The following is a 25873-nucleotide window of genomic DNA, read 5'->3' as shown; positions in this document are numbered from 1 at the left end:
GATTTTGAAAATGTTGGCTTGTTGTGGAAACAAGGATTGATGATCAAGCTCCAGTGGAGACCCCTTTTCCCCATAATAATGACTCTTTCAGGGGTGAATTTCCTCTGTGAGAGGTAGATTTCTCTCACTTCCTATTGTTTCACCCCCATTCTTAAATAAGAGTGAAATGTAAGTCAAATTATTATTATTTAGTATTATGTTTATGTATACTCTGGTTTTTCTCTCCTCAAATGAGACTCAAAGCTGATGTTTGTAACTCAGGGACTGCCAAAGGCAGGTGCTTCTTAGAGTGAATTTACACAGTGGAATTTATGCAGTTTGACACCATTCTCCTTGCCCTGGCTCACTGTTATGGACTCCTGGGAGTTGTAGTTTGGAAAGGCAATAGCACCCTTTGGCAAAGAAGGCTCAAGACATTGTAAAACCTCAGCTCTCGGAAAACCATAGCATTGAGCCAGGACAGTTCAAGTAGAGCCAAACTGCAGTGTAGATGTTCTCTTAGCCATCCACCATCCTCCTAGATATATCATCCAGCATATTGGTAAGGTCTTGGAAAGAATTTGGCACGTGGGACCAGAGCCGGTCCAACAATGAGGCGAATTCAGTGGTCGCTTGGGGCGCAAAACATACGGGGCGCAGTCGAGACTGCTTTTTCTGTTGATTTGTTGTAAAACATGATGTTTTGGTGCTTAATTGGTAAAATCTTAATGTAATTTGATGTTTAATAGGCTTTTCCTTAATCCCTCCTTATTATCCAACATTTTCGCTTATCCAACACTTTTATTTTTCAGTTATTGGTTTTGGGGGGGGGCGCCAAAATTCTGTTCGCCTACACTTGAAAATTACCTAGGGCTGGCTCTGCGTGGGACCAATCCTGCCCCCTTCCCCTTGGTACAAAAGGACCCATCCGATCCAGTAGCTGGGGCAGAATATTTGTATTACAGCTCCTTCAAAAGGCTCACCTGCCACTCATCCAGATCACTTAAATTGTGGAGTCCTCCACCTTCCAGGTCAGTGGTTCTCAACCTGTAGGTCCCCAGGTGTTTTGGCCTACAACTCCCAGAAATCCCAGCCAGTTTACCAGCTGTAAGGATTTCTGGGAGGTGAAGGACAAAACATCTGGGCACCCACAGGTTGAGAACCACTGTCCTAGATGCTGTTGGACTGCGATTTCTAGCACTGTAATTCCTAGTATTCCCCACCAATGGCTGACTAGGGGCAAGAATCTCTTCCTCTCTCTCTTCCGATGCAGCCAAAGCCAACCCTCCAAGAATAGGATTTCTTTGAGCAAGGAGGGGGATCTCATAACAGGGAAATCACCAGATTCTGGCAGATCCAGTAGGAATGTATACTGGGATTTTATATGGGAGTGTCATCTACGTAAGTGGACATATGTCCCTAGGATATGCAATTGAGCAACTTGGTAACTCTGTGTTCAGTAATTGGTTTCAATGCAAATCAGGAGCTCCTGGTGCCCATCTGAACAGTGGCTATGGGCTGCTGATGCCTTTCTTTAATGCCCAGTGCCAACTGGGATACTAATGCAATTGACTAAGAGGCTTTCTTAGACCCTCTGCTAAGTATCTGTACAGACTAGGACATGGAACAATGGCTTCAAACTACAAGAAAGGAGATTCCACCTGAACATCAGGAAGAACGTCCTCACTGTGAGAGAGAGCTGTTCAGCAGCGGAACTCTCTGCCGCGGACTGTGGTGGAGGCTCCCTCTTTGGAGGCTTTTAAGCAGAGGCTGGATGGACATCTGTCGGGGGTGCTTTGAATGCGATTTTCCTGCTTCTTGGCAGGGGGTTCGACTGGATGGCCCATGAGGTCTCTTCCAACTCTACGATTCTATGATTCTATACAAAACACAATCTCAAGTCCCAAAATGTGGACAAAATGATACAGAAGAGTTCATGGCAGTAGAGGAATAAACTAAGATAGAGTCTTTGTCACTATGTCAGTGTAGTGGAAGATGGACCAATTTGTAAGGTTATACCCTGGCAAGTTTTGATATCGAGAGCCTTTATGACAGACGAGGGCAAACTTTGGCCCTCCAAGTGTTTTGGACTCACAACCTCTGAGGATGCCTGCCATAGATGTGGGGGAAACATCAGGAGAGAATGCTTCTGGAACATGGCCATACAGCCCGGAAAATACACAACAACCCATCCATTATTTGCATGCCTCTTGGAAAAACCTGGACAACCAAATGCATGTTTTTGTTGAGTCGATTCAGGTAGCAGTATATAAATAAAGATGATGATGATGATGATTATTATTATTATTATTATTATTATTGACACAAAGACACAGTATGACACAGCAAGCGAGATGCATATGCTGGATTTCGTATCACAAAAGCACAAGTCGAACACTTCCAAAGCATTTAGGACTGTGTGGGAACAGTTCGACTTGTAATTCTGTGATACGAAATCCAGCATATATGTCTCGTTTGCTGTGTCATACTGTGTCTTTGTGTCAATAATAATAATAATAATAATAATAATAATAATAATAATAATAATAATCTTTTTATATACCGCTCTATCTCCCCAAAGGGACTCAACGAATTATTATTATTATTATTATTATTATTATTATTATTATTATTATTATTATTATATTATTATTATTATATTATTATTATTATTATTAAATTGCAACTCCCAGCACTGCTAGTTATGCCTGATGGGATTTAAAGTCCACATTTTCCTATGAATTTGGGTTGTATCTGCTCTACAATTTGTTCTGTTCTGCTTCGGTTTTGCTTGGCTCTGCTTTACAGTTTAGTTCAACCAGTAGCGACATATTTATTTGGGTTTGTTTGTGCAACTAAATTTATTTTTTTTAAAATCTGTGCATGTGTTTTTAAAGAAAACGCCACCATGAAAAATCTCAATTCAGGTTATTTTTTATTCATGATTACAATCACAGAATCCATCTATTGAAACACAGAATAGCAGAAAATAGGTTTACACAACACAGGAAGATCAGATTCATTTCAGGAGGTATTTACATTGCTAAGCCCAGTGGCCTCAAAATAAATACAACAATCTTAATTCAAAACATTAAAGTTGGCAGAATTCATGTTTATTGTTGTTGTTATAATTATGGGATATATACAAAACTGTGTTTGCTTTAGAAACAAATGCACGTTCCCGTTATATTCCTTCTCCATTCAATCATTTTTGTAACACAAACGAAAGGAAAGAAAGAAAACTGGCTACTGATTCAACTAAAGGTGAGAGATTGGTCAAAGATTTGGCCACTGATCAGGTTGAATTTATTTTCTATTTGTGTTGCAATTTATTTTCTAAAGCAAGCAAGGACTGGGGAACCCCAAAGGAAAAGAAACCCTTAATGGATCGCAAAGATGCAAAAGAAAAATAATGTAAACATCATCCTTTCCTGCTTGGAAATCTACACTGTAGATCAAATGCAGGTCGACGCCACTTTAACTGACATGGCTCAATACTATGGAACCATGGGAGTTGTAGTTTGGTTAGGTGATGGCATTTTTTGGCAGAAAATGCTGAAGTTCTTGCAAAAATACAACCCCATGATTCCATATCATTGAGCTATGTCCAAATGGTGTCATACTGCATTCATTTTACAGTATAGATGCACCCATTTCTTATTACTATAAGTACTATATTGACATGGTCTGAACTTAGGTTTATGTGCAATGGTTCCTTGGAAGAATGGTAATAAGTAACTATATGTTTTAAGCTTGACTAATGTATTTTATGGATTACTAGCTGTGCCCGGCCACGCGTTGCTGTGGCAAAGTGGTGATGGTATTGGTTAAAAATTGTTGTGTAATTTTTATTTGACGTTATTTGTATTTTTTAATTAATTTTATTGTAAGTTATCTTTTTATTTATTTTATTTTATTATTTTCTTGTATAAGGCTGTGGCGCAGATGGGAGAGCAATGAATCACTGACCAGGAGGTCCTAAGTTCGAGGCCCGCTCGGAGCTACGTTTGTTGTTTGTCTTTGTCCTATGTTAAAAAAGGCATTGAATGTTTGCCTGATGTGTGTAATGTGATCCGCCCTGAGTCCCCTTCGGGATGAGAAGGGCGGAATATAAATGCTGTAAATAAAATAAATAATAAATAAATAAAATTTTAGTTATTTTTTGTTATTATGGTATTTTATTGTATTAATTTTTTAGTGTTTTTTTATTATTTTTTAGTGTTTTTTATTATTTTTTATTGGGTTGCTAGGAGACCAAGCTGGAGGAGCTTAGCCTTCTAACTGGCAGCAATTGGATAAAAGCAATTATTCCTCTCTCTCTAATTAGGACTTTATTTTTCTTTTCTTTCTGTTGTATCAACCTAAAGCCGTGGATGATGGGTTGTGTTGTCAAATTTCGAGGTTGGGGGGCCTGTAGATTTGTTGTTGTGTGGGTCGCCGTGATGCCATCACTCTTTTATATATATAGATTATTTATTTATTATTTATTTATTTACAGCATTTATATTCCGCCCTTCTCACCCCGAAGGGGACTCAGGGCGGATCACATTACACACATTAGGCAAACATTCAATACCTTTTAAACATAGGACAAAGACAAACAACAAACATAGCTCCGAGTAGGCCTCGAACTTATGACCTCCTGGTCAGTGATTCATTGCTCTCCCGTCTGCGCCACAGCCTCGGGCTAATGGTTTTAGATGTGTTGCTGTTTTTATTTATTTGTTTGGCACTGAATTTTGCCGGTTGTTGTAAGCCACCCTGAGTCCCCTTGGGGTAGAAATGTTGTAAATAAATAAGTAAATAAATATTAAGGGAATACCCTTATAAGGTGTGTCTAAAAGGGATGCAGTTTTGACCCCCACTTTCATCGCCACGGCTCCATGCTATGGAATCCTGGGAGTTGTAGTTTCACAAGGGCCTTTGCCTTCTCTGCCAGAGCGCTCCAAACTACAGATGCCAAGATCCCATAGCACTGAGCCAAGGAAGTTCAGGTGGGCTCAAACTGCATTCAATGCAGATGCACCCATAGAAGCTTTAAATGAACTGTCCAAGGTGCTGAACGTATCAGATGCCCTTGGGATCGGCAGTGTGGATAGCGCCTTCATAGTCCAGCCCACACGAAAGAACCATCGAATCAAAGAGGAAAAGCTGAACCACCAAATTCTTGGGAACAAAGTACAAAGATTGGCCAAACTGGGCTCTTCGTTTCTTGTGGGACTACAAATCCCAGCAGTCTTGGCTACCATCCCCATCATAATTACAATTATACTCCTCGACCTTTTGTACTAGTCGCTCTTTTCCTGATTACTTGATATTAATTCAGGGCTCCTCTCTACCCAATGTGATCTTAAATGAATCTATTGCACTTTATCTATTTAAAATTTGTAACTCATAATGTGCACCTTGCTTATCCGCTATTGCCACCTCATTGTTTTTAATTCGATGTTTTAATACCGCGTTGTGTTTTTTCGGCTGCTGTGTATATATTATTATTGGTTTTTATTATTGTTCTTTGATGTTTCATAATTTATTTTATCATTGTTTGGTATCTGATTTTGCTGTAAGCCGCCCCGAGTCCCCTTAGGGGGAGATGGAGGTGAGATATAATTAAACTAATTATTATTATTATTATTATTATTATTATTATTATTATTATTATTATTTTATTATGACACAGCAAACAAGATCGATATGCTGGATTTCGTTTCACCAAATCACAAGTCGAACACTTCCCAAGTGTCTAGGACTGTGTGATGTATTTTCGGATGATGCGTGCAGATCCCAGCAGGGTGGCCTTTTGCAGCTGGCAGATCGTAATTTTGTCAATGTCTATTGTTTGCAAATGCCGGCTGAGATCTTTTGGCATGGCACCCAATGTGCCCATCACCACCGGGACCACCTGTACTGGTTTCTGCCAGAGTCTTTGAAGTTCAATCTTGAGGTCCTGATAGCGGCTGAGTTTTTCCTGTTGTTGTTGTTGTTGTTATTATTATTATTATTATTATTATTATTATTATTATTATTATTATTATTGGACAGCTGACCTGCAACATTTTGGAAGGTCAGCTTTTACTTCTCCCTTTGGCAATTCAGACTTGACAAGGAACAATGGGATCTCTCTGGATTGCCAGGCAAATTGTGCCAAAATTTGGGTGGGGTGGGGGGAATTCTATCAAAACAGATGATGTTTGGGAAGAGTTATTGAAAGGAGACATGATAGGCATGTATAAATATGTGAAAGGATGTCATAAGGAGGAGGGATCAGGGTTGTTTTCTGCTGCCCTGGAAACTAGGACTTGGAGCCATGGTTTCAAATGACAGGAAAAGAGATTCCACCTGAACATTAGGAAGAACTTCCTGACTGTTCAGCAGTGGAACTCTCTGCCTCAGAGTTTGTTGGATTCTCCTTCCTTGGAGACTTTTAAACAGAGGCTGGATGGCCATCTGTCAGGGATACTTTGATTGTGCTTTTCCTGCATGGCAGGGGGTTGGACTAGATGGCCCATGTGGTCTCTTCCAACTCTCTTAGTCTATGCTTCTATGATTGATTGGCTTTGGAGGAAGGAAATCTGAATTCTGAGGAATAAATTAGTTAGTGAAAGATCTTGTTGGTGGGATGAAGTGTAGGGAAGGGTTTCCTCAAGAGCAATGCTTTGAAAAACTTACTCCATCTAAATCGGGGTAAAAAGCTTGGAGTTCGCTGAGTTTTGCCACGGAGCAAAACTCCCCCAAATTCTTCGCCAGCCAGTCCCGGATGCCGGAGGTCCCGCCATCGCATGCCGACCCTGTAAAGAACATGGAGACTGTCAACATGTATGTTTCCACAGCATATGTTTCTAATGCTGTCTTCAGTTTTGGAATGTGGTTCCCCTCTGAGCCCAGTTTGTAGAGTTTTCCAAAACACAGAGCATGGGGTGCATCTCCACTGTGGGAATGGATGTAATGCGACACTGAGTTGTTGTGTGTTTTCCAGGCTGTCTGTCCATGTTCCAGAAGTATTTTCTCCTGACGTTTCACCCACATCTATGGCAGGCATCCTCAGAGGTTGTGAGGTATATACGCCAGGAGATAATACTTCTGGAACATGGCCATACAGCCTGGAAAACACACAACAACCCTGTGATTCCGGCCATGAAAGCCTTCGACAACACATAATGTGACACTGTTTTAACTAACTGTCGTGGCTCAATGCTGTGGAATACTGGGATGTGCACTCAAATGGCTGAAACTGAGATATGTCAATGCCTCGGGGGGGGGGGGGGGGGCTACACATAGGCAGAGAAAGCCAAAGAATTTCTAAAACTACAACTTCCAACTTCCACAGGGCCGGGCTGTGGCACAGCTGTTCAATAGCCAGCAGCAATAGATCACTGCTGACCCAAAGGTCAAGACTTCGAAGCCCACATCAGATTAAGTACCCAACCGTTGAATAGCCTAGCTTACTGTTCACCTAAGCAGTTCGAAAACAGTTGTGAGTAGATAAATAAGGGACCACTTAAGCAGGAGAGGTTAATTTAAAACTGCCGGCGATCAAAGAGCAAGGAGGAAACACTACAATCAAAAAGGGCTCAGGAGTCATAGTGATGAAGCAACAGCTCCCCCGGTGGCTGGAATCGAACATAACCTCCTGAAGCCAGAGGTTGGAAAATGTTGAATTATCTCTATTTATGTCTGAATGTGTTGTATGTCTAATAATGACATTGAATATTTGGCATGTATATGTGCACTGTGATCCAGCCTGAATCCCCTTTGGGATGAGAAGGGAGGAATATAAATACTGTAAATAAATAAATAAAGATTCCACAGCATTGATTCACAACACTATCTGTTTGGCTTCAAGTGGGCAGTTTTTGACTGGACCCTTTAGGCCAGACATGGGTGAACTTGGGCGCTCCATCCAGGTATTTTGGACTTCAACTCCTACAATTCCTAACAGCTGGTAGACTGTTAGGAATTGTGGGAGTTGAAGTCCAAAACACCTGGAGGGAGGGCCCAAGTTTGCCCCTGCCTGATCTAAACTGTAGAGAACTAAAGACTTTGCAAAACTGCAACTCACTGGAGGGGGAATTCAGTTTCTAGTTCTCAAGGGAACCGAGGACAATTTGGATCTGTGTGGAGAAAGGCTAAAAGGGTTACAAATGGATGAGGAAACAGTGTGATTAGATGATGAGTGGATAGCTGGATGGATTGAAATGTCTAATTCTTTTTTCCTCCATCATGAAAATGAAGGCCATACCCATTGAACTGCACTGCTCAGGTATGATTATCTTCAGGAAAAAATATAAGCAGATCAGTAACAAGAATATAAAATGTAGAATTAATAGTCTGACCCACCTTAACCACCGTGGCTCAATGCAATGGAAATCAGGGAGTTGTAGTTTTGTGAGGTTCCTGCACTCATCAACAGAGAAGGCTAAAGACCTTGTAAAACTGCAACTTCCAAAATTCCAGAGCATAGATGCACCCTACGTTTTCTTGTTACTGACCTGCTTATACATTTTCATTCTGGAGATGGATCATATCTTAGTAAGGTTAAAGTAGGGTCAAACTGCTTGAATTGTACAATGTAGGTGTACCCTCAGGTGTAATTCTGCTATTCCTGTCTCACCTGTGTCAGCAAACTGGGCAGCCAGGTAAGCCTTCTGAAACCCGTACACGTCCTGTTTCTTCTTAGCTGACAGTGTGGAATACATCCCATCGAGTGATTTCACACTGAAGAGACATAAACACAGAAAAGAATCATAGTGTTGGAAGAGACTCCCTGAAGCCATCCAGTCCAACCTCCTTCTGCCACACAGGAATACACAATCCAAGACCTCCTGACAGATAAACATCCAGCCTTTGCTTTAAAAACTCCAGAGAAAGGGACTCAACTGGACTTCTAGGAAGCAGTGGGATCCAATGCAGAAGAGCTCTTAACATCAAGAAGCTCTCCCTAATGTTTAGGTGGAATCTTGTTTCATATAATTTCAACCTATTCCTCTATGTTCTAGTTCTCTGGAGGAGCAGAAAACAAGTCTTCCCACTTCCTAATGTTACTTTCATTCAAATATTTAAGAATGGCTATCATGTCCCCTCTCAGCCTTTCATTTCTCCAAGCTAAACATACCCAGCCATTCCTCATAGGACTTAGATTCCAGATCTTTTACCATTTTGGCAGTCCTTCTCTGGAGGCCAAAACTGGACACAGGTTCATTCCAGGTGAGGTTCTGACCAATGTAGACTAGAGCAAGGATATAGCATGCTTCCATCTGGACATTACATTCCTATTGATGCAGCCTAGAGCTACATTGGCTTTTACAATCGCTGCATATGTGTGTACATACTACTCATGGGCCCGGTTACCATCTCATCCATTTAATTCATGTTTTTGTACCATCTTGTTCATTCAGAAGGCACTAAATCCTCTGGTACGGAAATATCAGTAAAATGAAAGGAAAGTGGGAATGGTTACTGTTTAGTTGGCTGATTTTCAGTGCTCGGCTGTAGGCTCTGGCAGACGCAGGCACTTTGGATCCGCTCGCCACACACACACACTCTTTCCTACAGCCAAAGGCCTACAACCAGCCACCAGGGCCTACAGCTGAGTGCCGAGTGCCAAGTGCCTCTTACTCAATGCTCGGCATGCTCGGCATGCTCGGCATGCTCGGCATGCTCGGCATGCTCGGCATGCTCGGCATGCTCGGCATGCTCGGCATGCTCGGCATGCTCGGCATGCTCGGCATGCTCGGCATGCTCGGCATGCTCGGCTGGGCCTACACCCAGCGGCAGGGCCTACAGCCGAGCACCGAGTGCCTCTTACTCGGCGCTCAGCTGTAGGCCCTGGTGTTTTGCCGCCAATGGGCCAAAATATTCATTTTTCTTTACCCTCATTTGGAAAGGTACCCATTTTGGGGAGAGGCACTCAAAAAGAAAAATGGGGTCTTAAGAATGAAACAAACAGAAACGGATAGTGATTCTATACAAATGCACAAGACTAGTACACACTCTGGACTCTGGGCCACATGACTGCAGTGTTCATCACTAGTGTTCATCTATGCCTTGTAGCATTTCGAGTGTGCCTCTACAGCAGGCATGGGCAAACTTCAGCCCTCCCTCCAGGTGATTTGGACTTCAACTCCCACAATTCCTAACAGCCAGCTGCAATCATGTGGCCCAGAGACCAGTGTGTACTAGTCTTGTGCATTTGTATAGAATCACTATCCGTTCCTGTTTGTTTCATTGGTAAGGCCCAATTTTAGTTTTTGAGGAGCTCTCTCGAAAATGGTTGCCTTTCTGAATGAGCTTTGTCGTCCAAGGCCCAAAAAAATGAATATTTTTGGCCCACTGGTGGCAAGTGCTAGGGCCTACAGCCGAAGAGCCGAAATTTGCCCATGCCTGCTTAGGGATGGAAAGTGGATTGAAAACAAATAGACCTGTTTTCCCTGCACAATAAACAATGGTGTTCTGAAATAGTGAAGATATACATTTATCGGCTACTTACATTTTTTGATAATACGGGCAGGGCATACCAAGGGGCAGCAGTCCAAACATTGTTCCGTTTATCCCTGGAAGCAGGAGGCTGAGTTTCTGGAACCAAGTCTCAATCTCTTCCAAGGAAATAGAAGCGATTTGGGGGAAGAGTATTTCCCCCACTGCCAGAAGCATGGTGTCACGCACTTTGGTGTTGCTCAGCAAATTAGGGTTCTGGAGGAAGACGCAGAAATATCAGAAGATGGCTGTGTGTGGGTTGCAAGGATTAAGACAGCAGTTGGGATCGAGGGCTGGAGCAGAACCAACCCAAGGGATCCATAAAATAATTAACAGGGCCGGGCTGTGGCGCAGCTGGCTAGTAACCAGCTGCTATAAATCACTACTGACCGAGAGATCATGAGTTCGAAGCCCGGGTCGGGTTAAGCCTCCGACCATTAATAGCCCCGGCTTGCTGTTGACCTATGCAGCCCCGAAAGACAGTTGCACCTGTCAATTAGGGAAATTTAGGGATGCTTTATGCGGGAGGCTAATTTACAACACCATAAAACTGCCAGCAAAACACGAGAAAAGGAATGCGGAAGTACAGCCACTACTGGACGGTGAAGCAACAGCTCCCCCTGTGGTCGGAATCGTGAAGCTGGAAAAATGTTAAAAATGCCTCTGAGTCTGTCTAATGTATGTTGTTTGTCTGTTGGCATTGAATGTTTGCCATATATGTGTTCATTGTAATCCGCCCTGAGTCCCCTTTGGGGTGAGAAGGGCGGAATATAAATACTGTAAATAAATAAATAAATAAATAAATAAATTATAGAGTTAAAAGCGATGACTAGGTTATGAACCTGATAAAATGTTGTGAAGCCAAAGGCTTTCACTGCCGGAATCACTGGAGTGTTGTGTGGTTTCCAGGCTGAATAGCCATGTATGCTGCTAGAATATGGCCATACAACCTGGAAACCACATAACATCCAAAAATGTTGTGAGTTTAGAATGTCTGGGGAAATATATTTGATTGTGGGCTTCAACTGGCCAATAGTTGGAATTGTAACTTTATCATTATGATACTGTAACTGCAAAATTATCAGCAAGGTGCAACACTACACAATCCTTATGTGACATTATTTTGATTCTAGTGTTAAGTCATTTTGAGTCTTCGTTGAGAGATAATAATAACAACATATAACAAAATTTGATTTTTTTTCCTGTTCCTGGTTTGAAAGTGTTGTTTCCTGTTTAATTGTGCAGTCCTTCCTTTGAAAGTTGTTGTTATACTCCAGAAACGTCATTTTTGTGGCTGCAACAAACTATGTTCAATTGGGCAAGACTCTATGAGATATTTATTGAAAAAAATGAGAGCAAAATGTGCTGCAGGATGTCCCGCAAAAAATGAAGTTTTTGCAGTTTGGTAAACCTTTTCCATGTTTTTATGACAGAACCAATTAGGAAATGACATTTATAAGCCAGGAACAAAACTTGTGTCACATAGTATGGTTGTGTGTTTTCTGGACTGTATGGCCATGTGCCATAAGTATTTTCTCCTGACGTTTCGCCCACATCTATGGAAGGCATCTTCAGAGGTTGCGAGGATGCCTGCCATAGACGTGGGCAAAACGTCAGGAGATAATACTTCTGGAACATGGCCACACAGCCCGGAAAACACACAACAACCCTGTGATCCCGGCCATGAAAACCTTCAACAACACATTGTGTTACATAGTGTAATAATAACAATAATAATAATGGGGTTGTTGTATGTCTTTCGGGCTGTGTGGCCATGTTCCAGAAGCATGAACTGAACAAAGGATGCCCCCAGGCAAGGGACAAAACATTTCCAGTGCCAATTAGGGTGATTAACTGAAACATTAATGCTGGCTCCCAGTGACAAAGAACTCTTGCCACACCTTGGACTCTACACAGATATATATTCTTTCCTTTCCTGACTTAGTTTATCCATACCTCACAACCTCTGAGGATGCCTGCCATAGATGTGGGCGAAACGTCAGGAGAGAATGCTTCTGGAACATGGCCACACAGCCCGAAAGACATACAACAACCCTGTGATTCTGGCCATGAAAGCCTTCGACAACACAATAATAATAATAACAATAACAACAACAACAATAATAATAATAAATCAGTAAAAGAAAACCGCACTACAAACTAGAGCTGACAGCTGGCACAACAAAACATTGCATGGAAAGTTCCTTGACAAAATTGAAGGAAAAGCTGATAAGGAGAAGACCTATCTATAGCTCACGAATGGGACCCTGAAGAAGGAGACAGAAGGCAAATTAAGGCCAAGATCGAAAAATCAGCTGATGACCCAAAATGCAGACTGTGCAAGGAAACCGACGAAACCATTGATCATATCCTCAGCTGCTGTAAGAAAATCGCACAGACAGACTACAAACAGAGGTACAATTATGTGGCCCAAATGATTCATTGGAAATTATGCCTCAAGTACCACATCCCAGCAGCAAAGAACTGGTGGGATCACAAACCTGCAAAAGTATTGGAAAATGAGCACGCAAAGATACTGTGGGACTTCCGAATCCAGACTGACAAAGTCAAAGGGAAAAAAGGAGGAAAGAGCCACAATGAGCCCACCCATTCTTGCCATGGAGACATCATGAAATTGACCTTCTCGGAGCCAGAGAAGGGAGAAAGCAGGTGGGCAGAGGTCCCAACAATACCTGGACATCGCTGGCTATATAAACTAGTTGCAAATAAAACTGCAATGTAAGCCTCAATCTATAAATTTAACAACAATGCAAAATTTTGTGTATTAAATTGGACACAGGTTCACCATTCCAAAACCTCATGTATCCAATGTGACGGTGTATGGATTAATATTATAATTCTTATAATATTTATTGTACCCTACTTTTCTTCCCGAACTGGGACCCAGAGTGGCCCTTTCTCTCCGTGGAGTGGCCGAACCCACTCCAAATATACTGTAAATCCCAAAATCTACTGTTTCAGGGTGGACAACCAGGATTGGAAAAGCATTCTGTAAACCTCCCCAGCTAGAGGCACAATGATTGCAGAAAAGCAAAGATCAATGCATCTCAATGTGGACATTAGCATTGTGCCTCCAACTATGGAGTGGGTGTGAAGCCAGCCTTTTTTCAAGCCCAAAGAACAAAATACAAAGTGGTTCCAGAGTTTTACAATGAGCCAAGGTTACATTTGACACAACATAGAGTAGATCCACATGGAGATATTTACGTCGAGGGGATGTTGGACTGAAGTTATATGCCCCATTAGTGAAATACACATTTACAAGTAGTGCTACATCCACAAGTCAAGGTATTTGCATCTGAATATGAAATGTACTGTTGTACAGACTACATCTTTCCATAATGTGGATGTGCAACAGCCCCTGGTCATTGACTTACATTGTGAATATAGCCCGGGGCTGTGGCGCAGACGGGAGAGCAATGAGTCACTGACCAGGAGGTCATAAGTTCGAGGCCCGCTCAGAGCTATGTTGTTCGTCTTTGTCCTGTGTTAAAAAGGCATTGAATGTTTGCCTAATATGTGTAATGTGATCCGCCCTGAGTCCCCTTCGGGGTGAGAAGGGCGGAATATAAATGATGTAAATAAAATAAAATAAAAATAATAAATAATATGTTTGCTTTGCACTAAGCAAAAATGTCGAGGTGCTAATGTAGGGATATGTGTGCATACGTGAGACACCAAGAGATTTCCAGACTAATGCTCATCCTCTCCCTTTTTGTATCCAGCCTTGGTGTGCTGCTTGTTCTAGTCGTAATGGCATTTACCTTCAGCACTTGGTCATTGAATTCATCCAGGTAAGCTCTGAGGAACATTTCTGGGTTTGTCTTATCTCGAATGGCTTTGAGGACATTTGCCACGGCTGCAGTGCTGTAAATGGTGTGGCTTTGGGTGGACACCTGAGCCAAGGTCTGGGCGGAGAAGAGGTCCAGAGAATCAATCTGTTTGACAAAATGGATAAAATTAGATATTGTCAGGCTGTTATATCTGAAAGACTATGAATTAAGATTTGGGTGGCATGGTTACTTGTGGTTTGAGAAGGTAAAAATGAATTTTAACAACCACTTTATAAGAAGCATTCTGAGAGTTTGGAAATAAGTACAAAACAAGACTTGATAATGAAATCCCACTTTGGATTTGAAGCCTCCTATAAAACGAACAAAAATGGAACTGGGTGATATATAAAGCCTTAATAATATTTGAAAATATTACAGATTCAAAACAGGGCAAGAATTGAGGAAAGATGGCTTGGATTTCAAAAAGATCAAAAACTTTGGGGAAAAAGATGAATGGATGTTGAAATAAATCTCTGCTCAGAGAAACCATATATAATTAGGAAAGGATATTCAATTGTTACTGAAAATGGAATTTGAAGAACAAATTAAAGAATGTATAACTAAATGGGCTCAAAATATGGGACAAAACATTGAATTGGAGAAATGGGAAAATATACAGACCAGGCCTAGGCAAACTTTGGCCCTCCCTCCAGGTGTTTTGGACTTCAACTCTCACAATTCCTAACAGCCTACTGGCTGTTAGGAATTATGGGAGTAGAAGTCCAAAACACCTGGAGGGAGGGCCAAAGTTTGCCCAGGCCTGATATAGACAATAGGACTAATAGAAGAGTTAGAAACCAGAGAGAGCTCAAGAGCAGAACCCTGAAGTGTTCAAAATCCTAACTTCAAGGTCTTTATCTGCAGCAGTTTGCTTTCCATGAACCTTTTGGAAAGTGCAATATTCTACTCCTACTCTTCAATACTGAATTAACAGATTGAAACCTACTTTTACACTTCAATTTTACGCTTGCAGTAAATTAAAGTCAGCTAAAAAAAAAAAAGGAGGAATGTGGGAGCAGGGGAAAAAGGAAAGTAGGATGGCAAAGAGTTCATTGTTGGGAAGGGCACCATGAAATTCTCACCCCTTTGAAATTGCTCTTCAAGACGGTAAAATCTGAATATGAGCCGTACTCTGTGAGGGGTCCAAAGAACGTCAGCAGCCACTGTCTGTCTGTGCCGATGTCTTGAACACAAGCAGAGCCTAATGGCAAAAAAAGATAGAAACGAATAAGGAGAATTAGAGACTTGCATAGTCAACGCCAGTAAAAGCTTTGAGGACCAGATTTTGGACCACAAACCACACTTTTGCTATATGAGTAAAGCCTGATTATCCGGAATTTCAAAATGAAAAAAAAAAATCCAACATTTTCCACATGGGTATTTGAGAAATTAACACTTTTGTTTACTGATAGTTCAATGGATACAAACTATATATATATATATATATATATATATATATATATATATATAGTTCTCAACCTGTGGGCCGTTGCACTAAAATAAGGTATGCAAGACATGCAGGGGAAATCAGTTTTTGATTATTAAATATGGTTTTCTGTGGGCGAGCAGATGGCGACTACTGGATAGCATATGTTCTGTATCAGAAACTAGAGCTGATGTGGTCTATCCAGTGCAAACTAGAGCTGATGTGGTCTATCCAGTGCAAACTAGAGCTGATGTGGTCTATCCAATGCAAACTAGAGCTGATGTGGTCTATCCAGTGCAAACTAGAGCTGATGTGGTCTATCCAGTGCAAACTAGAGCTGATGTGGTCTATCCAGTGCAAACTAGAGCTGATGTGGTCTATCCAGTGCAAACTAGAGCTGATGTGGTCTAGCGGCACCCCAAATAACCAAACCAAATCTAAAGTTGACCAAAAACTGATTCGTAACCCCTTTGATACTAATGTTGGAGAGTGATCCATGGTCAAAGTGGGTCCTGGTCAAAAAAAAGGTTGGGAACCACTGATATATAGAGAGAGAGTCAAAGAAAGGTGGCACCTGTATGAGGCGAGGGAAGGAAGGAAGGAAGGAAGGAAGGAAGGAAGGAAGGAAGGAAGGAAGGAAGGGGATTTTATACTGTATTTAATAGTTCTTAATTGATTTTATGTACTGTTGTGATTTTTACTATGTATAGGCATTGAATTGTTGCCATTTGCTGTAAGCTGCCCTGAGTCCCTTCAGGTGAGAAGGGCGGGATATAAATGCTGGAAATAAATAAATAAATAAAATAAGGGGAAGGGGAGGGGAAGGGGGAAGGGGACGGGGAAAGTGGAAAGCTATTAGGAGAGGGAAGGGAAAATAGGAAAGAAAGAGAAAGAAGGGAAGAAAAAAGGGATGAAGCGAGGAAGAGAAGAGAATAAAAGAAGGGAAGTGAAAAGAAGGGAAGGGAAGGGAAGGCAAGAAAAGGAAGGGGGGAGGGAGGGAGAGGTGTATGAGAGAAAACAAGAAAAAAAGAAAATGATTACACCAACATCCAAAGATTACACCATCAGCGAAAGAGAACTCCCAAGCTGCGAATCTGTGTCTTCAGGAGGGTGCAACCCTGTCCAACACAAGCTGTAACCCTAGATAGAAGCATCCTTGCTTTCTGATGATCCCATGTTCATAAATTCAGTTCCTTGCTGTTAAAAATGTGATGTATAAAATTACCTCCAGACAATATGTATAAGATATATATATGAAGCATAAATGGATTTTGTGTTTAGACTTGGTTCCATTGCTGAGATATCTCATTATGCAATACGGGTATTCTAAAATCTGGGGGGGGGGGGGCAGATACTTTTGGTTCAATACATTTTGGATAAGGGATAGCCCAACCTGTTTATGGTGACCATAACATTGTCTCAAGTATTTCAGTACCGAAATGCTCATCACTGGAAGTGCGTGTGCGTTTGTGTCCTTTTCTTACCTGAATTCTGTAGCTGGAAATGGAGAACCTTCTTTATAAAAGACAAAATATTTTCCGGGTTTTCAAGCGTGTTGTTGGCGTGATGCTCTGTTAAAGCCTTCACTCTGCAAAGTTATGGAAATTGTTATAATTTAAACAATTCTGCTGAATGTTGGGTGCATCGACATCAGGCATGGGCCAACTTGGGCCCTCCAGGTGTTTTGGACTTCAACTCTCACAATTCCGAACAGCCTATCGGCTGTTAGGAATTGTGGGAGTTGAAATCTAAAACATCTGGAGGGCCCAAGTTGGCCCTTGTCTAAAGTAGATGAACCCAAGGGTGGAGCAGCTTTGTAACTTCGTGTCAGATCTCCTGTGTAATGAAGTGATTTTTTTTTTGTTTACAGGTGTCATGTTTAATTGTGTTTTAAAAGGCTCAATATTTCAGTTATTGCATCTCTGCACTCAAAAGTTGGTTGCCATGGAGAAGTGGGTGGAGCCAACTGCCGTTTTGGTGGAGAAGTGCAGGTTTTAAAAAAGAAGCAGTTAGTCTGTGCCCTGATGAGGTACAGGGAAGACTGATCCTTGTTGAAGGGATCAGGGAGGCTCAATTGCTTAATTTTGAGTCAGTTTAAAATAAGTTTGGTGACTTATTTTAAGCTAGTCTGTCTCCTGATGAGGAACAGATAATCTGTGATTGTAATTCACAGGGTGACTGCAGTTTAAAGGCAGTAGAGAAGGAAGTGACATTTTAGGAAGTTTGAAACACCTCATTCTAGCTTTGCAACTGTTAACTAAAGTGCCTCTAAAAAGTTATTGTAACCACTAAGCTTTGTGCCACAATAAACTTGTTATTGTTATTTAAACATCTCAGCCTCTGTCACATATATTACCATCAAGAGTAAACAAGAAGAAGGAAGAAAAACAAAATTTAAAAGGTCTCCTCTCTGAGTAGCTAGTGGCTGCATCTTCCCATAGTGGTGGAAAGCATTAATAATCCCCTTTACATCTAGTGGCAGCATTATAAAGACTTTACTAAATTGGTGGCAGAGTTTAAATAAACATCTTTACACTGGTGGCAGCGGTTATATAATATAATTATATAATATATATAATTAATAAATACATCTCTACATCCTGCACCAAAAGCAATGCCCTTCAGATAAGGAAACCAACCAAACCACCACCCTGGGATGGGAAATAGAGATGGGGCTTACATGGCAGCTAGGGAAGGGCACGTCATGTCAACAGGTAGGAAGCCCAGGCTTTGGCCATCCAAACTGCTCAGGAAAAGGCGCAGGCGTTGCCCAAACCAAGTGGAATAGTCCTCCGGAGTGAATAGCTTCAAGGCACCACTCAAGTGGCAGAAGATCTCACCCAGGATGAACCGCTTTGTCTCCAAATTGGGCAGCTTGGGGAGTCCACCCTGTGAGGATTTGTAAAGGACACCATGATGTAATGGGTTGACTGGAAAGGCATGTGTCAGAAGCTAATTGGCTGAGCGTGCCAGGAGCCAGCATTCTGATTGGCTACTGTCTCTAGCTTGCTGCTGACAGAACAGGTATGAGCTGCCATTTTCACCTCAGAGAGTAAAAGAGAGCACTGACTGGAAACAGCCAGGGAAGGAAATGGCTGCTAGCTCTCTGAAACCTAAGGCAATGAGGAATATTTAAAGACAATTTAAAGGACCGTCTATTCCCTCTGTTCTCTAAGAATTCAGAGAGACTACTGTATATATTGTTGTTCTCTTTAGTCTTTTGAAGTGAAGTTACTGTTACTTGTTAAACAAACTTGAGTGGCACGTTATTACACCACAGGGTAAATCTAGGTTCAGAAACAGTGGTAAAGCTTCTATTTATTTACATCTACAAACTTCAACACACCTTTGTAGGCAAAAGAAGAAAAAGGCGTATTGATAAGTGAACCAACAGCTACTCTATTCTGTCAAATGCCTTTTAGCTCATTTACGGTTGGGGATTGAAAATGATAAATAAATAAATATCTCTCAACCCCAGAATGGGTCACCTTAAGATTCCCAAAAATTGGAAACAATAACAAAACTAAACAAAATGGGTAGGAGCCCAAAGGAATTGAGGAAGATGCTGGATTGCAAACCTGCTCAGCTGCGGCATTGAAAGCATCCAAAAATTCTCCAATATTGCCTGAATTAAGGGAGCCAAAGACCTTCCCAGCTTTTTCGACGTCACGCAGGACGTCACTTGCAAGTGTGTAATCCGCCAGTTGCACCGGTGTGAGTACAGCGACTGCATCCACCTAGGAAACAACAATGATTTATTTACCCTATTTATACCCCGCCTTTCTCTACCTCGAAGGGGACTCAAGGTGGTTTACATGTGGCAATTATTCAATGCCTTGACACATAATAAAATAAGCTTAAAATAGATTGATTAAAATTAATACATATTAACATTTTAAAACATTACATTATTACAATATTACAAACATTGGGATATTAAAATCATGTCATCCAAAACTCGTAGTCCGAGGCCATTCCATAATCATTGCACATTTAATCATTCTGTAATCATGGCACAACAACAACAACAACAACAACAACACTTTTTATTTCTTCTCTGACTCTCCCCAAGGTTCAAGGCAGGTTACAACAGAGTTAAGATCTCATAAATACAAATATAGCAATAAAATAAAGCATAAACCCATTAAAAACATGTAGATTGAAAACACTAAGGAAGTATCCACACTGTGAAATTAATGCAGTTTGACATCACTTGAACTGCCAGATCTCAATGCTATGTTATAGTTTCATAAGGTTCTTAGCCTTCCCTAGGTGTATTTACACTGTAGAATGAATGACTAATTCCCATGGCCTACTGCTGTGCAATCCTGGGAATTGTAGTTTTTACAAGGTCTTCAGCCTTCCCAGGTGCATCTACACAGTAAAATGAATGTAGTTTGTTACCACTTTAACTTCTATGGCTCAGCTTTGTTTTAATCTTGTCTATGGAATCATGGGAGTTGTAGCTTGGTGAGGCAGCAGTACTCCTTGGCTAGAAAAAACGAAAGGCCTTGCAGAACTACAACTCCCAGAATTCCATAGCACTGAGCCATTACAGTTAGAGTGGCATCAAACCACATTCATTAAACAGTGTAGATGCACCCAGGGAATACTGAAGACCTTATGAAACTACAACTCCCAGGATTTCATAGCACTGAACCATGGTAGTTAAAGTGTTGTCAAACTGCATTCATTCTAGACTGTAGATGCACTCAGGAAAGGCTGAAGACCTTATGAAAGTACAACTCCTAGGACTCCATAGAGAAAATTAAAACAAACAATACGATCAATGATATTTATAAGATATGAATTTAAAATACTGCCTAGGAACAGGCAAAATGGGTTCTTAATGCACCAATTGGCCAAGTAAGCCAAATGGACTCAAGCCGGCCATCCGGCAAGGCCACTCACCGCACGGAAATCGGCGTTCATGCTGACCAGATCTTTGTGACTGGCTAAGGACCCAAAGGATCCAAAACTGGTGACTAACCAATCCAATCCACCTCGAGTGTTTTCAGTGCAGGGATCTCCTGGATGGGAAAGTCAATGAAAGACCGTGATGAAAGCTGACATGAGAGAATCAACACATTTCAAACATGGTACCAGGGAGAGATTTATGATGAAGACAGTGTGTGTGCTTTCAAGTCACAGGTCATCTTACAAATTTTGTAGGGTTTTCTTAGGCAAAGACTCAGGTGTTTCTCCCCTTTCCTTCTTCCAAAATAGAGACTATGGTACCCGAGATCTCCCATTCAGCTCCTAACTAGGGCCAACCCTGCTTAGCTTCTAAGACCAGATAAGATCTGGTGCCTCTTGTGTATGATTGTATATGTCCCTTCAAGTCAGCTGCTGTCTTATGCTGACCCCATTAATTTCATAGGGTTTTTTAAGACAAGAACGACAGGTGGTTTTGCTAGTTTCATCTTTTGAAATATAGCCAATAGACTTCTTAGCAGTCTCCCATCCAAATACTAACCAGGGATGATCCTGCTTGACTTTCAAAATTAGGATCTGGTGCCTCTTTGTGTGTGTGTGTGTGTGTGTGTGTGTGTGTGTGTGTGTGTGTGTGTATGTGTGCCTTCAAATCAACTGCCGACTTATGGTGACCCCATGAATTTCAAAGGATTTCCTAAAGCAAGGAAGACTCAGAAAGCATGGTTTTCCCAGTTCCTTCCTCCAAAATACAGCCTGTAGACTATTTGATGGTCTTTCATCCAAGCACTAGTCAGGGATGACCCAACTTATCTTCCAAAATCAGACAGGATTCGGGTGCTTTGAGGGTATTAGGCCCCTGGAAATGTGATAGCTATCTTTGCCTTCCTGGGTTAAGAGATTAAGTTCATCTAGTTCATTTCTCATTCTTTTAATATGTGTCTGTGCCTTCAAGTTACTGATTGACTTATGGCAACTTCATGGATTTCAAAGGGTTTTCTTGGGCAAGGAAGACTCAGAGGTGATTTGGCTAGTTCCTTCTTCTGGAACATCACTTACTGCACCTGGGATCTGTTGGCAGTCTCCTATCCAAGTACTAACCAGGGCTGAGCCTAGTTAGCATCTAAGATCAACTAGGATCTGTTACTTTTGCAGCATTAGGACAAGAGAAAGCCAACTTTACAAATAGATTGAGTCTATCAAAGACTACAGATTGGGATGGGGAACCAGGGGAACAGAAGAGATGGAGGTAAGCAATTTTGGGCCAACATCTAGAACATTTACCTCCTTGAGATGTCTTGGTGCTCAGGTAGTTTTTGGCAAACTCGTAAACATCGTGTTGGCTCTCAGGAGACATCTGTTTAAAACTGTTGTCCAAACTGGCCATTCTGATGGGAAAAAATGAAGATAAAGAGGGTGGGGGGATGAAAATAGATCAAACGTTAGGATCCTTCATACACAGAATGCAAACTCTGGTCTATTTTCTGGAGGCAGGATGGTCATCTATCAGGAATACTTTGATTTTGTGTTCCTGCATGGTAGAAGTGGATTGGACTTGATGGCACTTGGGGTCTCTTTCAACTCTATGATTCTGTGATTCCATGTACATATTAAATTTTTATGCTTTTTTGTTACTTAAAAAAAAAGCCAAAGTGGGAGGACGAGCCCAAACCCAGATATCTTTCCTTTTATTCTTTCTGCAGAAAGTCCTGTTTGCTGCAGAATTTTGCACAGAATAAATCCCAATATGTAAAGACTCTAATCAACCCCAGGTTTTTCTCATTATTTAATATGCTTCAACCAAAGGTTCGCTGACCAAATTAAAGGCAAATAACTGACTGACTGATTATTTAATATGTATTTGTTTTATTTACTTTATTTTTCTCCCATCTTGCTCCTGACATAGGGATTTGAACTGCCTAATGACAAATATAAAACAATGCAAATTAAATGCACCTATAAATATAAAAATCAAATTATCTGTATATATATGTTGGTTTGTACCACAATGTCTCCTTGATGTATTTGGTCCAAACTTGGCATACAGAGTGCTCATTGCCTAACTGAAATGAAGTCAGGGATTTAAATTAAATGAACCAGAGCAGAGAGAAAGAAAAGGAACAAAGTGGATTGGATGTGGATAGGCGAAGGATTGGCTGAAAGGAAAGAAGCAAGAAGGGAGGGGAAGAAAGAAAAATGAGGGCAGGAACAAAGGGAGAAAAGGAAAGGGAGAAAGATATGAGGGGAGGAAATGAAATAAAGAGAAAGAAGAGGAAGGAAGGAAGGAAGGAAGAAATGAAAGACAAAGAAGAGAGCGAAAGAGAGCATAAAGAAAAGCAAGGGAAGAAAGGGAGAAAAAAAGAGAGCAAGAAGTCGTAAAAGGAAAATGGAGGAAGGAGAGAGGCAAAACACTCACATGGTTTTGAAAATGCCACACGGTACAGTCTTGGGGATGGCCGCAAGAGCAGAGGCATTGATACTCGGGAGCCACAAAGCCAACTTCTTCTGGAACCAGTCTTGATACTGGGAAGGACCAGCCGTCGCGAAAAGGCTTTGCAGTTTGCTGAAGATGGCATCAAACATGGTGTCCCTCACCTCTGTGTTGGCCAGGAAGGTGATGCCGTTCTGTAGAACCAAAATGGGAAAAGTCCCAATCTTAAACGCTGACCACATTGGCCAGAAGGAGCGCCAAGCCATCTTGCAAGACTAGCCATTGCAATGGCTACAGCCTGGCCCAAAATATTGAGTGAATCCAAGGAGGATCTACATTGTGATGTTATCCTGGGTCTGTCTAGTATGGTGTATACTGGACCGGCCCCTGGATGGGTCAGACAGCAGCTCTTCACAGCTGCTGCAGAGACAGGAGGGAGTCCCAACCACACAGCAGCACTAATAGAATTAAATGCAGAGAAATATTCTTCTATCTCCAATCATAGAGTGAAAAGGAGAGCAGAGTTAATCCGTCATTCTATGATCTACAGTGAAAAAGCTACTACTTTGTTCCTGTATTTTCTTAATTTTCTTAATGCTTCCTTTCTTTGGTGTTTTTCTAGTTTCAGGATGTTTTGCAATAGATGTGCTGCATACATGTATCTGTCAGCTCAGATGGCCAAACTGTCCCCCTCCATGCAAATAACAGAACCAAAAGTAGTGAAAGATGACTTACCTTAGAAGCAAGATTTGCAAACTCGGTCATGAAAGCAACCATGTCTTCAACAGGCCTGTCCTCCAAGGGCATTAGGAGAGCGTGAACCTTTTCCGGAGAATTCAGGACATCGGAGCCAAAAAAAGCATGAGCAAGTTGGGCAGAAGTGAGATTCTCCTTGACATCAAACTGCAAAGACACGTCGTGAAGAACATCATGAGAAGGTTGAGCTGGTTCTTTCCAATTCAATGCCCTTTCAATGTCTCAGTTTGGTAAAAATGGGGAATCAGTCTTTAAGTGGACTTAGAAATCTTAGTTGCTGAGGAATGTGAGATAAAGCCTTTTGATAACAAATCCTGAACACTGAGGTCCAAAACATACGGAGGACTAAAAGTTGAGAATCATTGAGTGCATCTACACTATAAAATCAATGCAACTTGACACACTTTTAATTACAATGGCTCAATCCTATGGAGTCATAGAAGTTTTAGTTCTATGAGATATTTAGCCTTTAGTGTCCAAGAGTTCTGACGGTTTACCAAATTACAAATCCCAGGATGCCATAGTCTAAGCCAGGGGTCCCCAAACTAAGGCCCGGGGGCCGGATGCGGCCCTCCAAGGTCATTGACCTGGCCCCTGTCCTCAACTTTAGACTTAGGGTTGACCTAAGTCTACCTGGTCTTTGGAGGTCATTTTGCTTACCGATGGTCTTATGAGATCGTCTAGATGGTCTTTGAAGGTCTCTTTGCTTAGCTACGGCCTTAGGAGACCATCTAGATGGCTTTTGGAGGTCACTTTCCTTACCTATGGTTTTATGAGATTGTCTAGGTGGCCTTTGGGGGGCCTTTACCTTCTCTATGGTCTTATGAAACCATCTCGATGGTCTTTGAGGGTCCCTTTCCTTAGCTATGGTCTTCTGATGGCCTGATGAGATCATCTAGATGGCCTTTGAGGGTCCTTTTCCTTACCTATGGTCTTATGAGACCATCTAGATGGCTTTTGGAGGTCACTTTCCTTACCTATGATCTTATGAAACCATCTAGATGGTCTTTGGAGGTCTCTTTTCTTACCTATGGTCTTATGAGACCATCTAGATGGCTTTTGGAAGTCACTTTCCTTACCTATGGTCCTATGAGACCGTCTAGATGGCCTTTGAGGGTCCCTTTCCTTACCTATGGTTTTATGAGATTATCTAGATGGCTCTTGGGGGCCCCTTTCCTTACCTATGGTCTTCTGATGGCCTGATGAGACTTGAAGGCACACAACAACAACAATCCTCATATTGGACTATTTCATCATAGTCCAGCCCCCCAACAGTCTGAGGGATTGTGAATCGGCCCTCCACTTAAAAAGTCTGAGGACCCCTGGTCTAAGCCACACCAGTTGAAATGGTGTCCAGTTGCATTAATTCTACAGTGTAGATGCACTCATTTATTTTTTTATTTATTTCCAATATTTATATCCCGCCCTTCTCACTTGAAGGGACTCAGGGCGGCTTACAACACTGGCACAATTAGATGCCTATACAAAAACAATCAGCAATACATAAAATCAGTTAAAAACAATTTAATACAATATAAAATATATAACTCATTGAGTTAAAGGGTGTAGTTGTGGTGCGGCTAGATAGGACTCGTATGAACCCTCTCTTGTTCTTAGGGTGTATCTACTCTAATGCAGTTTGATGCCACTTGTAACTTCAATAACTCAAAGGAGTTGTATTTATTTATTTATTTATTTACAGCATTTATATTCCGCCCTTCTCACCCCGAAGGGGACTCAGGGCGGATCACATTACACATATTAGGCAAACATTCAATGCCTTTTAACATAGAACAAAGACAAACAACAACATAGCTCCGAGCGGGCCTCGAACTTATGACCTCCTGGTCAGTGATCCATTGCAGTTAATTGCACTGACTTGCTCTCCCGTCTGCGCCACAGCCCCGGGCTGTGTAGTTTTATTTATTTATTTATTTATTTATTTATTTACAGTATTTATATTCCGCCCTTCTCACCCCGAAGGGGACTCAGGGCGGATCACAAATCTTTACAAATCTTTAG

At 41.5% G+C, this 25873-nt stretch overlaps 1 protein-coding gene across 1 annotated transcript in view; it reads right to left on the bottom strand.

The window, feature by feature from the left end:
• LOC134297170 (uncharacterized) overlaps positions 1–23994 on the bottom strand; it is a 32904-nt gene extending 8910 nt beyond the window's left edge. Inside the window, exons 1-12 of the mRNA XM_062974297.1 lie at positions 23831–23994; positions 23081–23289; positions 21949–22052; positions 20644–20762; positions 19311–19469; positions 18413–18621; positions 17217–17320; positions 15389–15507; positions 14238–14411; positions 10466–10668; positions 8591–8694; positions 6649–6767 (exon numbers count right to left, since the gene is read on the bottom strand). Coding sequence (XP_062830367.1) covers positions 6649–6767; positions 8591–8694; positions 10466–10668; positions 14238–14411; positions 15389–15507; positions 17217–17320; positions 18413–18621; positions 19311–19469; positions 20644–20762; positions 21949–22052; positions 23081–23289; positions 23831–23902 — 1695 coding nt within the window. The 5' untranslated portion in view covers positions 23903–23994. The remainder of the gene's footprint in view (positions 1–6648; positions 6768–8590; positions 8695–10465; positions 10669–14237; positions 14412–15388; positions 15508–17216; positions 17321–18412; positions 18622–19310; positions 19470–20643; positions 20763–21948; positions 22053–23080; positions 23290–23830) is intronic.
• Between the last annotated feature and the right edge of the window lie 1879 nt (positions 23995–25873).

The sequence above is a fragment of the Anolis carolinensis genome, chromosome 2 (assembly GCF_035594765.1).
Source record: "Anolis carolinensis isolate JA03-04 chromosome 2, rAnoCar3.1.pri, whole genome shotgun sequence".
NCBI lineage: Eukaryota > Metazoa > Chordata > Lepidosauria > Squamata > Dactyloidae > Anolis > Anolis carolinensis.
Note: the sequence above shows the minus strand (reverse complement) of the source record. Positions and strands in the feature narration are given on the sequence as shown.